General features: G+C 37.2%; 1 protein-coding gene across 3 annotated transcripts in view; it reads left to right on the top strand.

The window, feature by feature from the left end:
- Window positions 1-14,482, top strand: part of APBA1 (amyloid beta precursor protein binding family A member 1) — an 89,826-nt gene that overhangs the window by 55,126 nt on the left and 20,218 nt on the right. For 2 of the 3 annotated variants that reach the window (XM_048290879.1, XM_048290880.1), the window contains 4 exons: window positions 2,085-2,186; window positions 5,464-5,503; window positions 9,444-9,589; window positions 14,243-14,275. In XM_048290879.1, the coding sequence (XP_048146836.1) occupies window positions 2,085-2,186; window positions 5,464-5,503; window positions 9,444-9,589; window positions 14,243-14,275 (321 nt within the window). The remainder of the gene's footprint in view (window positions 1-2,084; window positions 2,187-5,463; window positions 5,504-9,443; window positions 9,590-14,242; window positions 14,276-14,482) is intronic. The other variant, XM_048290881.1, reaches the window with a different exon arrangement.

The raw sequence follows: 14,482 nt of genomic DNA, 5'->3' as shown, positions 1-14,482 counted from the left end.
GCAGACATTGAAACAGAGCGCACAGAAAGCCATGTAATAATTTAGTTCTGATACTTCATAGATGAAAATACCTTAATAAAGGCACTTATAGTGCTAATGGAGTAACTGTTAGTACATTTCAAATGATGCAGAATTTCTTAATGCTAATTGTCTGGTTTAAATGAAACAATCTTTATCCTTAAGTGTGTGAATATGAGGGTTTTCAGCCATTGTAAAGAGCACTTTTTTGTGTGTGCAGGTACACATTTGATGCCTAAGTTGATTTTTTGTCTGTTGTTTAAAGCTCAATCCTACAATGTCTAGATGTCATTATTGGGTTTGATAGTATTATGTACCTTCTAAATTTATTCCTAATACAGCAATACTGCATAACTATAAGAATGTGAGCACTACGAAAATTCTTCGTACATAAATAGGAGTTGCCATTGTGCAGTTGCATCATTGTGGCACTATTGACTGGTACTTATCCAGCAAGTCAAGGGAGCCTGTATCTCTCCCACAGCCCCTGCTCTTACGCTCTCTGCAGCAAGCAGTTCTTCAGTCTGATGGGGCAACCAGATGCCAGCTTTCTAGGGATAGTTTCACAGATATATCTTCTTTTGTCTTGCAGTTGTGATTCAAAATACAGGGGGATGCAGGAACTGCTCTTTAACCCAAGAGATACCTGTAAAGAATTGCTTCTTGGCTCTTTGGAAATCTTTATTAGTTAACTATAATTTTAATGCTTAGTTATTATCTGAGATAGACAGAGGAATGAGTGTAAAGAGAAAGAAGTAGAAAAGGGAGTTTTCTTTTCTTGTTTCATTTCATATTTAAGGGAAGCTAAGAGAAACTTAGATGTTTGGTTTTTTAGTTGTTGTTCTTGGTTTGCTTTTGGTTATGTGGGTTTTTTGTAGACTATTTCATGGAACTGAATTTTTCAGCTGCAGTAGATGCAGAGCATGGGGGTGGAGCCTGCTGCCAGCTCAGACCGCTGGAAATTTATCCCTTTTCTGGTATGACTCATTAGCTCAGAGAAAAGCTATATCATATTGTTTATGAAAAGATAAGAATAGCATTTGACTGTTTTGTTATCAGTGGTGAACTGTTGAGCTGTCAGAGCTAGGGCTCTTCTCTTCCTGTGTCAAAGAAGACTGTAGAATACCAGGGCTGTTAGACTAAATACCCAACTGTAGCTAAATTCTAAACTTCCCTTTTGAGGATTCACATTTTGGCTTGTGCAGACATGTTTTGTGGGTATCTCCTTAAAATCTGACCCTAAAAATACCTTCTGGGTTAAAGCTTTGTGGTCTCTCTCATTTCTCATTCACCTTCATTAATTCCACATTCTGTGTTCTTGTGTCACACCCTCATACCAGGGCCCCTGCTCTGTACTTCAGATACCTTGCTACAGCTTTTTTGCATCACCAGCATTCATTAGGAATTGGCTATGATTAGAACATCCTTTCCTAGAGCATTCTTCCGCTTTATAAAGATACTTGCTGATGAATCACATAGACAGTTGTTCCACGGAATTGTTTATGGGAAAAGGAGAAGAATGAGGAAATCTGATCTAAAGAGCAGGTAGCAAGCTCATAACATGAACTTTGAATATTATGAATATTATGAATATGAAATACAAGTTTTTACTGTATCTAGAATGAGGAATCCCAGTCCTTGATGACACTGGTATTGAATTGTCATTGAATATATTAATAAATTCTTGAATACACCAATATTACTCTGCACAGTTTATAAAAGTTGTTTTCTAAAATGATGGAATAACATTTATGGACAAGCACTGCAGCCTTTCTCTGCTCAGATTAGGTTAGTTTAGCACCTCAGGTTAATTATACCTGAGGGCATGTGTGCTTATGGGGAAATTTCAGTCTTTTCTTCACTTTTCCCAATTTGACAGCTAAATAGACTTTAGCTGAATCCTTGTGTGCTGCTTAGGGTCAGTCCACTTGTCTCCCATCAGAGCTTACTCCTAAGTGGCTTTACCTTTTCTTTCTTAGAATGTCAGAGCGTAGGATGTAGAATGTGAAAGCATAATTTGTACATCGGGCACTCACAATATTATTTGATTTTCTTGTCATGTCTAGTCTCCATCTCCAGATTCCTCTTCACCTCGAGGTGCTGAATCGTCAAGTAGGCAACATCAGCAGGAGGTCTGCAGTACAGCAGAGGCTTCCACTAATAAAGAGGTAAAGTTAAAACTTTTTAAAAGCCAGTTTTGTTCATGCTGCTTATGCCTTTTAATTTTCCTTTCTGCCTTGTACCTGTGCAATCCCTTTTCTTCTTTTTTTTCCTTATGCTTCTTCACCTTTTGCTTGGATGGCTATCTGACTGACTTTCTAACATACTGAAGACTCTTTGTCCTGGCATTTCTGACTCTGTTCAGCTGTCACTAAATTTATTCAACAGGCTGCAAGGTACTGATTTACCAAACAGCCAACATCCCCTCTGTAGCAGAGACAACACAAAGAAGCCCTTTCCCTTTTTGCCCCCACAAAGAAAGTGTATTTCTCAGCCAAATGAAAAAGTGCTTCAATTTAAATTAATTATGTAATAAATTACACCCCTTAATATTTTGTCATTGTAGAAACCAGCCTGCAAGTGATTCAAAGTGAGAATTCAGTTCCTGACTCCAAACTCCTCAGAATACAGCTACATACTTTGAGTTTTTTTCCCCCTCACCTGGTAGTGCTTTAGACGGCAGTAGTTCCACCAAAACAAGATAAGTGTGAATAGAACTGCTCGTAGTGTGAAAAGAAAATCATTTGACATAAGAAGTATTTGGATTAGTATAGAATGGCAGGTTCTGTTAACAGAAGAATCTGCAAATATTTCATTTATTTGCTTCTTATTTTTTTATAAACTTGAAAACAATCTAGAAACTACCATAACAAAATACCATATTGTTACTGATAGTAATGCATGAGTTATCTTCCAATATTGAAAACCTGATCTACTCTTAAGTGGATTAAAATTGAAACACTAATTAAATAATCCATTCTTTCCTTTTTACTTTTGCAATTATCAAGAGATAAGAAAGCTTGCAACATGTACATAGTTGTATCAGTCTGTATTTGCATTTAGAAAATAATTTAAAATTTCAAAAGAAACACATAATTTTTCATGTTCTGAAGTTTCAAATCATGCCTTTAAGTTTTCATCTGCTTTACTGTTAGCTTATTAAAGCCTTAAGCATTTTCACTACAGACTTTGTCTATATATTCTATATTTTAGCAATTTTTAGATATAAGAAATTTACCCAAAGGAAGAAAAACAAAACACTGCTGATTTCAATTGTTAGGATGTGCTTACACATAGTGACAGTGGTTATAAACCAGGTTTCACTGTAGGATGTGTTGGGCTATTAGTTTCCCTCAGAGGGGGAATAATTCCTGCTTTACTACTTCTAATGGAAGAATAAAAGTGATAAAACAGCCTCATCTTTTTTTTTATTTTTAGGTCTTAGAGAAAGCTTTTTATTAAATATAAATTTATAATACTGGATGGCAGTGAGATTATTGAAAGTAATAAAATATTAATGATCTTGATATTTCATTATTCATGGATAAGTGAAATTAAAAGGTGTAGGTTTCCATCTATTGGTAACTTTACCTGTTACTTTACTATTCTAGTTCCTAAGTTGTTATCATAGACTTTGTTCACTGCTTAAAAAGAAATAAGTACTTTGTAAAGTACTTACATGTGTGAGCCGCCTCTGCTGCCCCTGCTGTGTCAGGGATTTGACCTCTGTGCCTGTCAGAGCCCAGTGTTTGAATCTCCCTGTTAGCACTACGTCAGCAACTATTACAAAGTTGTTGGAGTCTATATGGATAGGTGGTTCGGTAGGAACATTTGTCTGAAGAGGTGAAAGACCTACAGATGTGAAAAGGCACATCGGTGTCCTCACAGCAGCTTAAATGCGTTGGCAGTAGCAGATCATTGATTGTAGCAGATCATTGATTATTGACATATTTATTGATGCTTGTACAGTATCTGATAGACAGGTTTCTTGGCACGACACAACTTAGCAGTTTTCATAGGGAGTGAAAAGAACTTACAGCCGCACAGACTCAGCTGTCTGTCACATGCCTTTTGTTTTTAATTCACACATTTTATTTTATGGCAAGACATGCATCATTGATTGCAAAATATTACTTGTTACACCAATTTTCCATTTCTTACAAAGTAAAATTCTCCTTGGGGTTAGTCAGTCAACCTGTTACATAACTATTACCTTTCTAGTTTTACCTGGTTTTTCCACTAACACACAGACCCTGGTAAGTTGCCTGTCATAAAGGAAAATAATTTGGCATATATTTCCATGTATATAATTTGGAGATACGCTGAAAATTATTGATGATTTTATGCATTATCCTGATCGTGTGTATAGATTTTCTTTTAATAGAATTATTAAATTCTTTTTAATCATTGGAGGAGTTCTATTCGATTATTCTGTTGGTCATTGGAGGAGTTACTGCTAGTACAATCCGTTATGGATTCATTAACTATCCAGAAGTCTTACCTGCCTATGGTAGCAGCAGGTGATTTCAGTGTATCCATTACCAATTATATAGTGCCACACAGAATTTTGTTTGATAAATTTTTCTGTGTGGTTTATGTTATTGATTAGAACAAAGTGATGAATCATACTCACTGAAAGTTGTAGTTTTCACTTGTCTGAAGGGTTAGCCTCATAGCCTTTCACAGAAAATACCAGTAGCATGTATGGTATTACTTTAGTGTGTGTATTTACACGCACAAGTCAAGATTCTGTTTATTTCTTCACTATTGGTGTAATTGGAGCCACCAAATGTGTTTTCGTGCTTGATACAGTGTAAGCATAGTTGGTGGTGAGGTCATGGTGAATAGAGTTATCCCACGGAGTACAGGTTGCTCCCTAACCTGTTAAAATCTAGAAAGCTTTTTGTAGGCTCTGTTAATGTGAGTGATACATCTAAAACCATTCCTAATGAATAACTGCATTTTGTTAATGATAGTTTCAGTTATGAATTATAACAGTATACTAAAATTTTCATATTCCTGCATGTATTTATTTGTAGTTGGAAGATCCAGTATCTTTGAGGTATTATGTACTTTTCTGCATATTTCTTGATTATTAAAAGTAGAGCACCTATTGATAGAGGATTAATGCACTAGTGAACATGAACAACTAAGTGAAGTCTGGTCTTAGCATATTCTCTAGATAGACACAAATGGAATACATTGAATTTACTGGGTGCTGAGATTTTGAAAAATACTAAATATATTTTATATATTTATATATATTATATATTACTATTAACATATATTTTGAAAATAATAAATATAAATAGTAATAAGTGGTATTCTACCTTTACTAATAACTATGGCTGATTTAAGTTTGGGGTTTTTTTGGCACGGAGAACTTTTTAATGCATATTTGTGCATGCTATGTTCTGTTTGAAATCCTTTTTGTCTTAATTACAGTCCAGAAAAAACTTGGCTTCATTTCCAACGTATGTTGAAGGTAAGATAGTTCTACAGTTTCTAAATGTTTTTTCATATCAAAAAAAACCCTGTATTTATAATGTATAAAATTTTATTTTTATTTGCTGAATAGAAAAGGTGCTAGGGTTGGGTGTAATGATTTAGACTAAATTGTGTCTAATTTTAAACCTGAGCTAAATCTTACTGTGCTCTTTCAGAAATTTGGAAACATGGAGATTTTAGTTTTTTAGTGTTTCATTCATATTGTCAGTTCTGCTGGTTTCTTTCCTCAGCATCACTTAAAACACTACTTTTTTTAATGTTATTTACACAACATAAAAGAATGTGTGTGGATAAGGAAAATAGGCTAATCAAGAAGACTGTAGTGCTCTGTCCAGCACTGATTTCAATTGGCAGGTTCAATCCAATCTCGGCTGGATTTATTGGCAGGCCTGCCAGTGAAAATCTGCTTTGATTAACAGCTACTTGCCTCTAATTAAATACTGTTTCCCATCTTAGAGTTAAGGTTGCAGTAGTGCTGAAGTTTTTCAGAACAGTGTGAAAAAGCAAGTTGCCTGCCACATGAAGTGCCATTGCTTTTTGTATGAGTATGCATCCTGTGTATACTGCAGGAAGAATGCAAGTTGTGTGCGGTTATGACAGAAGCAGAAAATAGAGGTTTCATTTGTTTTTTATACTTTTTCCCAGACAGTGGTTGTTCCATGTGCTTGATGACATGTTAGAAATACAGTTGATGTAATACTTTATTTGGACTGCCTTGTAACTCCTTGGATTGCTTTACAGTGTGCTATGTTTAATTGATTATGTGAACATTTTGTTTAGACTGCAAATTGATCATTGTTTTAGTCTTAAGAGTATAAGCTGCATGTTTTGGAGTCTCTGGCCAGAATGCCAGTTAGTCCATAGCTAAGCATTGGAATTTTGCACCAGTGAAGGATCTCTCTTAGAATTTAAATTAATCTCCTATTGGTAGTCCTGTCTATCAAGGGCTTTTAAAATGAATCCTCTCCTGCTTAGGAAAAAAAATAAATTGTAAACTAAAATTTTCTTGGTTCTTGATCCAGCACAAAATTCCTTAAAATTGCAAATGTTCCATTTTCATGCACCAGCAGTTCAGGAAAAATTTGCCAGCACCTATGCTGTGCTTTCATTGGGGGTAATAGTTTTGTTGTCAGAGATAATAAATGGAGGAGGTCTTCCAAAAAGCTGTGTTGTCTGTGTGTTCACCTCTGATGCAGTTGGACCATGTACATTTTTTTGGGTTTAATATGCCTCTTTCTTGGAGTCTTACCTTGACCTTTGCCCATCTATTTTTTTTTCTTTTTGATCAGAAATTGTACTAAAAAATGTTTTGCACCCTTTATAGTAAAGTGGTGGAAGGGGTGAAAAGGCCTTGATGTGTAGAGTAATAAATAGCAACACTTAAAATGCTGTATGATTTCTGGACTGGAAAAGTGTGTAAATATGTAGTACTTCCAGATGCATGAATTTCCCTAAGGAGGTAACTCAGTTTCTTTAGGTCGTGTGCTTGCAAGTGACTTGTTCAATTTGAGAATTTTCCAGATACATACTTCTTGAGCAAACTGCACATTGGAGATGAGCATCTTAAAATTTCTAGTCATAAATTTTTGCATTTAAAGAAATGATAAAGAAGCCTGCTCACAAAATTTATACATCTGTTTCTGTCTGTGTGTATAGTTCCAGTGCAATATTTATCTCCAGCTCTATCTTTGTTATTTCAATCATAAAAATGACTTGCTTTTCCTTGGGGCTAAAGCTACCCATGCTATTTCTGAGGGGTTCTTAGTCTCATATGTTATCATTAGAACAAAATTGGCGTTCTGAGTAATTTGAAACTTAAAGCCCCATCACCTTATAGCTCAAGATACCCCTTGATTTTTTTTTTAGAGGAAAAAAGAAAGATAAACATAAGCACAGGGGTGTTTTGTGGTAAAATGTGAACATGTTTACCATGAGCATTCTTTAATATGATTTGTATTCTCACTTGTCTTGAACAACAATTGGTTTTCCTTACTTCTAAGAACAAGAAGTTTCTTAGCTAACCAGCCTCCCTTTTGGATCATGACAATTTTAACGTGGTGTCAAAAGGGAACATTTTCATGTATAAAATTTTTAGATACAGTTGCCAAACACCAAAAATCTTACAAATCATAAATGCTGCTTTGTAAGGATTTGCATTGCTAGATAATGAACACTTTGCACTCTGTCACTTTCCACAGAAGCTGATGGGTGTCAGATCTCTTAAGAATGTGTGGACTAAGAGAGTTACTTTGCCATCAAGAGAGCCCGTGCTCTGTGTATTTAACAACATTTTTATTTAACTCAGTACTTTACCACAATATCCTTGTTAGGACTACTATTTTTAAAGGTCTGTGACATAAAAATGTTTTACTTAATTGGTAATCTATCTTCTTGTTAAGGGGAGACGTGTGATATGTGTAGAGCATTCCCAGGGAGGTTGTTCTGCCTGTTGCACCAAGTGTGGTTAATGCACAAGTGTGAAAGATGCTGATGGCTGCTATCAAACTGCACCTTTCCTCCTTCTGGTTGTGACTGTGGGTTTTAGAATAGCAAGGCTGGGTTTGGTGGGTGAGGAGCAAGGTGAGTAACTGTGTCTGTCCCTTTATCACAGTGAAAAAGCCATAGCTTATTTTGCTCCAAGCTGATCCCTACCCACGAAAGAATGATCTGTTGTGAGAAACAGGCTGGATTAACAATTGTAGCTTTTGCTGGAGAGATGTTGTACTGGGTTTGTGTAGCAGGGTTTTGGTAGTGGGGTGGCTACAAGAGTGTCTTCTATGAGAAGCAGCTGGAAGCTTCCTGCCTGTCCAACAGTCAGTGCCAGCCGGCTCCAAGACAGACCCACCACTGGCCAATGCTGAGCCCATCAGTGACAGTGCCTCTGGGATATTATATTTAAGAAGGGGGAAGTAACTCTGCACCACAGCAACTGCAGCCAGAGAAGAAAGGGCAGGGAGTGTGTAAAAGAAACATCTTTGAAGACAAGGTCAGTGGAGTAGCACAGACTGGAGTTGCTCCAGGTGCCAGAGCAGAGATTCCCATGCAGCCCATGGTGAAGACCATGGTGAGGAAGCTATGCCCCTGCAGGCAATAGAGCTCTGCAGTGAAACACATACCTACAAGCAGCCCCTGGAGGACCCCATGCCAGATTATGTGGATGCCCAAAAAAAGCAGGCTATGATCCCGTGGAAGTCCCAGGCTGGAGCAGGCTCTTTGCAGGATATGTGGAGAAAGGAGCCTACCTGGAGCAAGTTTTCTGGCAGGACTTGTGGCCCCATAGGGAACCCACAGCAGAGCAGTCTGTTCTGAAGGATTGTCTCCCATGAGAAGTGTCCCATTCTGGAAAAGAGGAAGAATGTGAGACCCCTTCCCCATGAGGAGAAGGAACATTAGAGACAGCATGTGATAAACTGGCCACAGCCCCCATTCCCCATTCCCCTGTGCTTCTGGGTGCAGGAGATAGAGAAAATTGAGACTAAAAGTGAGTCCAGGAAGAAGGGAGGGATGGGGGAAGGTGTTGGAGCATCTGTTTTTATTTTTCATTATTCTACTCTGACTGGATTAGTAATAGATTAAACAAATTTCCACAAGTGGAGTCTTTTTTGCCCATGACAGAAACTGATGAGTGATCTCTCCCTGTCCTTGTCTTAGCCCGTGAGACTTTTATTATATTTTCTCTGCCCTGCCCTTCTGAGGAGGGGAGTGATAGAAGGGCTTTGGTGGGCAGGGTCAGCCCACCAGAAATTTTGAGATCATTTGTCTGATGTTTTGTGCCTTGAAAGTACTGGTGTACTTAGTACGGAAGTGTTTCAGGGAAGGATTTGCAGCCATCATGTGCAGGTTCAAGATGTCAGAGTTCTGCTGTTTTGCTGTGTTTCACCATGAATGTCTTCAATGATTGCTTTCCTGTGTTACAGTTCCTGGACCTTGTGATCCTGAAGACTTAATTGATGGAATAATTTTTGCTGCCAATTACCTTGGTTCAACTCAACTCCTTTCTGATAAAACTCCATCCAAGAACGTGAGAATGATGCAGGCTCAGGAAGCTGTCAGCAGGATCAAGGTGAGGAATAATTCCTGCTGCTTTTTGTATGGCCGCTCTGTGGTTGTGGGTATGAATTTCTTACTTATGCAGTAATTTTTTCAGGTGGGATTGTCTGTAGTTTCAGAATGAAAAGTGCCTCACTTTTCTTTCTGCAAAGTAAATTGTATATATGATGCTTTTGGAGCAAGACTGATAAGGGGAAGTTACCAGGTCATTTTAATTCCCACTGGTAATACTTGTGCCATGTACACTAAGCCAGAATCTGAAGGGAGTGGTGGTCAGAGTTATATATTATCTGGGTGTGGAAGGAAAACAGCTTAAGGGAATAACTAGTGAGTATTGCAGCTGCTTCTTGGCACTCAATGGAACCACTACTTTCGTAATGACTGCAGTTATTTTTGACCCTGCTGTGGGATACTTGTTTCTCCACACATAACAGCTGTGAGCTGTTTTTGAAAAAAAAGCCTGTGATGGTACAGAGATGTATGGAAAAAATAATTTGTCCTGGAATCTGACAAATTTTGTTTCGAAAAAGGGAAATGCCAACTGATTTCTGTACAGGCCATGCCATGCAGTGGGAGTGCAGCATGCTGTACTGTAAGTTACAATTATGACATTGTCAGCTGTAATACTCAGACCTGGTGTGCAATTGCATAAAAGAGAGAGGAAGAGGAGAGAAGGTTATCAGCAAGGCCAATAGTATTGTCTGTTAAGGTCAGCTGATGCTTCCTACTCTTATTATTCCTTCCAGTGCTTTTCATGGCAGGTGTTCAGTTTAGCCTCTGTATGTAACTTTGACACAGAAGCTCCAACCAGAACCATTGAGACAACATCCAAAAATTGTAATTTTGCTGGTGTTCAAATGCATAAATTCTTGTAACCTTGTCTCTGAAACTCATTAACATGCTCATGTTTTAGAAAAGGCAGGAATGTAGCCTTGCTGTTAGAGATTATCCTCCATCATCTCTGTAGAAGTCTTCACTAACTTAAACTACTGAGCCTTTTGCAAAAGAATGATATCTTTGTTCATTGGAGACTCTGGATTCAGTGACATTCTTTAAAAATATGCAGCATCTTTCTTAACCATGGCAGGTCTTCTGCGTTCTCCCCAAACCTGCAGTGAAGAGTTTTTCTTACAGAGTCTGGTTTTTTCCTGCTCTGGGCAAATAAGGCTGTGTCCTTCTGTTTAGTAGTCACTTTGTGTTCCTTCCTGATGCTTAGCTGTGTGTTAGAAAACTTGTCTGATTTGAATGGATGGGAAACTACAGGTAAGGAAGAGAAGGGACAGAAACAAGGGCTTTGGTGAGGCTGGATCTAGGAGGGACACATCACTGAAGGGTGAAAGGAAAGATTAACATCAGCTATCATAGGAAATAGGTATCAGAAGTGGAACTCGAACCTGAGGTTGCGTAGGAAGTTTGCACTTAGAAGGTAAAGCTTGTGTAGAAATACATATTAGAAAAAGATTGAAGGGATATAGTAGAGAAAAATGAAACAGAATTGATTCAAACTGGGCCTGTGAGATGAAAGAATCTTTCTTTGATACTAAATGTATTTTGTAGAAATTCATTAACAAAATACCATTCTTTCTGAGGATTCTGTTATGCCTCAGCACTTCTGTGCCTCAAAACAGAAGAAATCTATTTAATGCATTTCACCCATAAGCCCCATAATTGATGCATCTGTATAAATCATCAGGCATGCATATCCTTGCTTATAATATATTTGTCTCAGGCTTGAGGCCCAAGTGATTGCACTTGTTGACCTGGAAAAACCCTAGCTGGTATATTTAATTTCCTGAAACTCGGTGTCAGAAAATTATTGGCCTGTATTGTATTGTACACAATACCTTTGAAACACTTCTTGGACAGGTACTGCTTTCAGCTTCTAAGTGAAGCTCAGACACCTTAGGATCTTCAGCTTGTTAGGGTTGGTTTTGGCTGGTTTTGTTGCTGGTTGTCGTTAAAGCTATATGTTTTCAGAGAGAAATTCATTATGACAGGTGGATTTCCTTCTGCCAGATTCATCACTGCATTAGATACTCTTTATCCCAGATGTGTACATTATGGCTTGCACAGTGACTACAAAGGTTGTGCCCTACTCATGTTTGTTTACATGAGTGCTGTACTTGTTGCATTTCTCCATGGTTAAAGAAAACAAAGCTTATGAATTAAGAATGAGGTTTTAAAATACACGAAGTTGACTATTAAAAAGGAGTGAAGAGCTTTGTTTAAGCCCTATGTACACATACCTTCACATAAGTGTATACCTTTTGAATTTAATAATCCCTATAGTGCTTCCTTTTAGCAGAGCCTTCAGACACATATTCATTCATTTGGAATATGAACAGACTTTGAAAACAATTCTCCATGCTTCTTTAAAGAATTGTCTTTTCAGTTGAAAGTACAAGAGTTGGGTGTTTCCTTGCTTGGCCTTCATCTCTGTGAAGTCTAACTATGTTAAAACAGATACACTGCTTTGAAGGTATTCATCAAATGTAGTGAGGAATATTTCACTAGGAGGCACTTTTAGCTTGCTGTGTGGCAGATTTGAACATTTCTAGGTAGCACCTAATTTAATTTCTGAGTGTGATTTAAGATAGAACCCTTATGTGGATACTTAGTTTAGGATTTCACACATTTTTGCACACTCACTGTCCTCTCAATGCTCACTGAGTTGCAGAACATTTTTTGTAGAGACTAAATGGATTAAATAAACTTATGACATCTCTGTAGCAAAAGCAGAAGTTTGTTGGGTTTTAATGTTTTGTAATTTTGGAAATTGCGTCTATATAAATAATTACATTTCATTTACCTTAAATTAAAATCCTGAATTCTGTATATTAAAAAAAGAAAAATTATGTAGATTAGGTGTTTTCCATTTGTTTTTTTCTTCTAGGAGTACAGAGAGAATCTGATTTGAGTTAGCAAAATAATGTGGTGATAAAGAGGATTTGTCTAATAAAGTATTCTTGCATAGAATTATCCTAATTTTTTTGTTATACTTGGACCATAACTTCTTTTGTGACATTTCTGTGCAGTGTTAAGTTACTTACTAAAAGTGCTTGTTCCATATCATTGCCTTACTTTTATGAAATATTTGAAAGTAGTTCTTCAATATGCTTCCATTTGAAGAACAGAATTTTCAGTGAATTGCATCATAGTGTATTTTGATAAATTGTTGATTCTACACTGTAAAGCCATAGCTCAAGGATTTTTTTTCCCCCTTTTTCTTCGTTTTGGCCTGTGCTTTTCTTCTTTTGGGAGGTCCATCACTCTAAAGTTTGGGGAGGGTGAGAAAGAAAAGCTTGATTTTGGAAAGCAGTTTAAGTGCTCTTTCTCAGGAGTGTCTCCTCCTTGCCCACTATATGACAGGCAGCTGTTATTCAGGATAAGTATATTATTTCTGAGTATTAATTTAAATTGAGAGTAATGTAAGGAAGAGCCTGCCATGTAAGGCAGTTTTAATTGCTTTTGCAATAGTTTGCAATCACCTATTGCAAAATAACCTATCAGGCTATAAAATACTTCTTAGTTTGAAAAGGATGGCTAAAAGCTAGTTTAAGAATGTTTCTATTTGTAAATAAGCGGCATGGCCTAAACTTTAAGTAGCAGCTTTCTGATTTGTTTAGACAAAACCTGACAGATTTAAGTTGTGAGCATCAGTATAAAATGTTTGATGTGTCTTGTGATTCAGGCCTCCTATTTGCTCTCAGTAAAAGTAGATAGTGGTGAATCTGTATGGAGTTTTTAACAATAAGCCTCCTTCCCACCACAAGCACACAGTAAATTTAATTAGCAAAGAGGTTGTTATTGTTAGAAGTAAAGGGATAGCTGCCAGCCTGGTAAGTATTGCATTCCTTCAGTGAGCAGGTCTGCAATTTCAGTTCACCATTGGGTTGAATTCATGGTTGCAAGACTGTAAAAATTATATTTGTTTGGGTTGTTAGTAGAAATGTCTTTTAAGGTGTTTCTGGAGCTGAAATACATGCTCCACTGCTTCCTTGAAAAAATGTGATAGTGTGGACATATCTTTGTGTAGGCATCACAGGAAAATTTGTTGACCAGCGACACTGTGAACATTGGCATGGATTTATTTGCTCAGAAGGAGGAGAAAATGAAGCTGGCAGTTACCTTCTGTCATTCTGTTTTTCCAGGAAAAAGTAGCATAGTGTTAGGGAGGTTATTTTTTTGAAGTCTATTGAAGTATGAGATCTGAAAAAGCTGGAATAAGGCTTAAAATTTTTCTCTCACCTTTTACACTGGTGTGCCTTCAAAAGAAGTAACCTCATGGTTTACACTGCTGTAAGTGAGGGGAAGCTCTGTTCCGTTTCTTAAACGTCCCCATGCCCCCAGCCCCTCAAAAACAAACGCATACAAAATAACTTCATTGCAGGTAACATCTTAAGTGAAAAAAAAATCCTTTTGTGTTCTTCCTTACTCTTTTGGTGCTGTTTCTTTTTATTTCTGAAATTAACTGTGCTAAACAAGACATTTTATGATTTTTTAAGCTAGGAAGAAAAGGAGGAAATTAATATAAGCAGAGATTAATTTAGACCAGCTGGTAGTCTGTGAGCCCTGACATTAGTGTGTAGATTCCTGCTTGACTTGGAGTCTCTGTAAGTTCTTCTCTAACTGTTCTCCTGTCTCTTGTTTGTTCCATGCTAAGCAGATGGCCCAGAAATTAGCCAAAAGCAGGAAGAAGGTGCAGTACAAACTCCATCAGCTTGATGTTATGCTTGTTCTTTTGTTTTCTGGGAGGGTTTTTTCCTTTCTTTTTATTTTCTGATTTTATTTTCTGCATCCAGCAAGGTTTTTTCAGATTTATTTCTGAGCCACCATACAAGTTGACATATCTCAGAAATTAGTTGCCTGATTGGCCGTTTTTTGTTGCTTATCATTAGCCATTTCA

The sequence above is a fragment of the Corvus hawaiiensis genome, chromosome Z (genome assembly GCF_020740725.1).
Source record: "Corvus hawaiiensis isolate bCorHaw1 chromosome Z, bCorHaw1.pri.cur, whole genome shotgun sequence".
NCBI classification, from domain to species: domain Eukaryota; kingdom Metazoa; phylum Chordata; class Aves; order Passeriformes; family Corvidae; genus Corvus; species Corvus hawaiiensis.
This window is presented reverse-complemented; position numbering and strand designations above follow the sequence as displayed.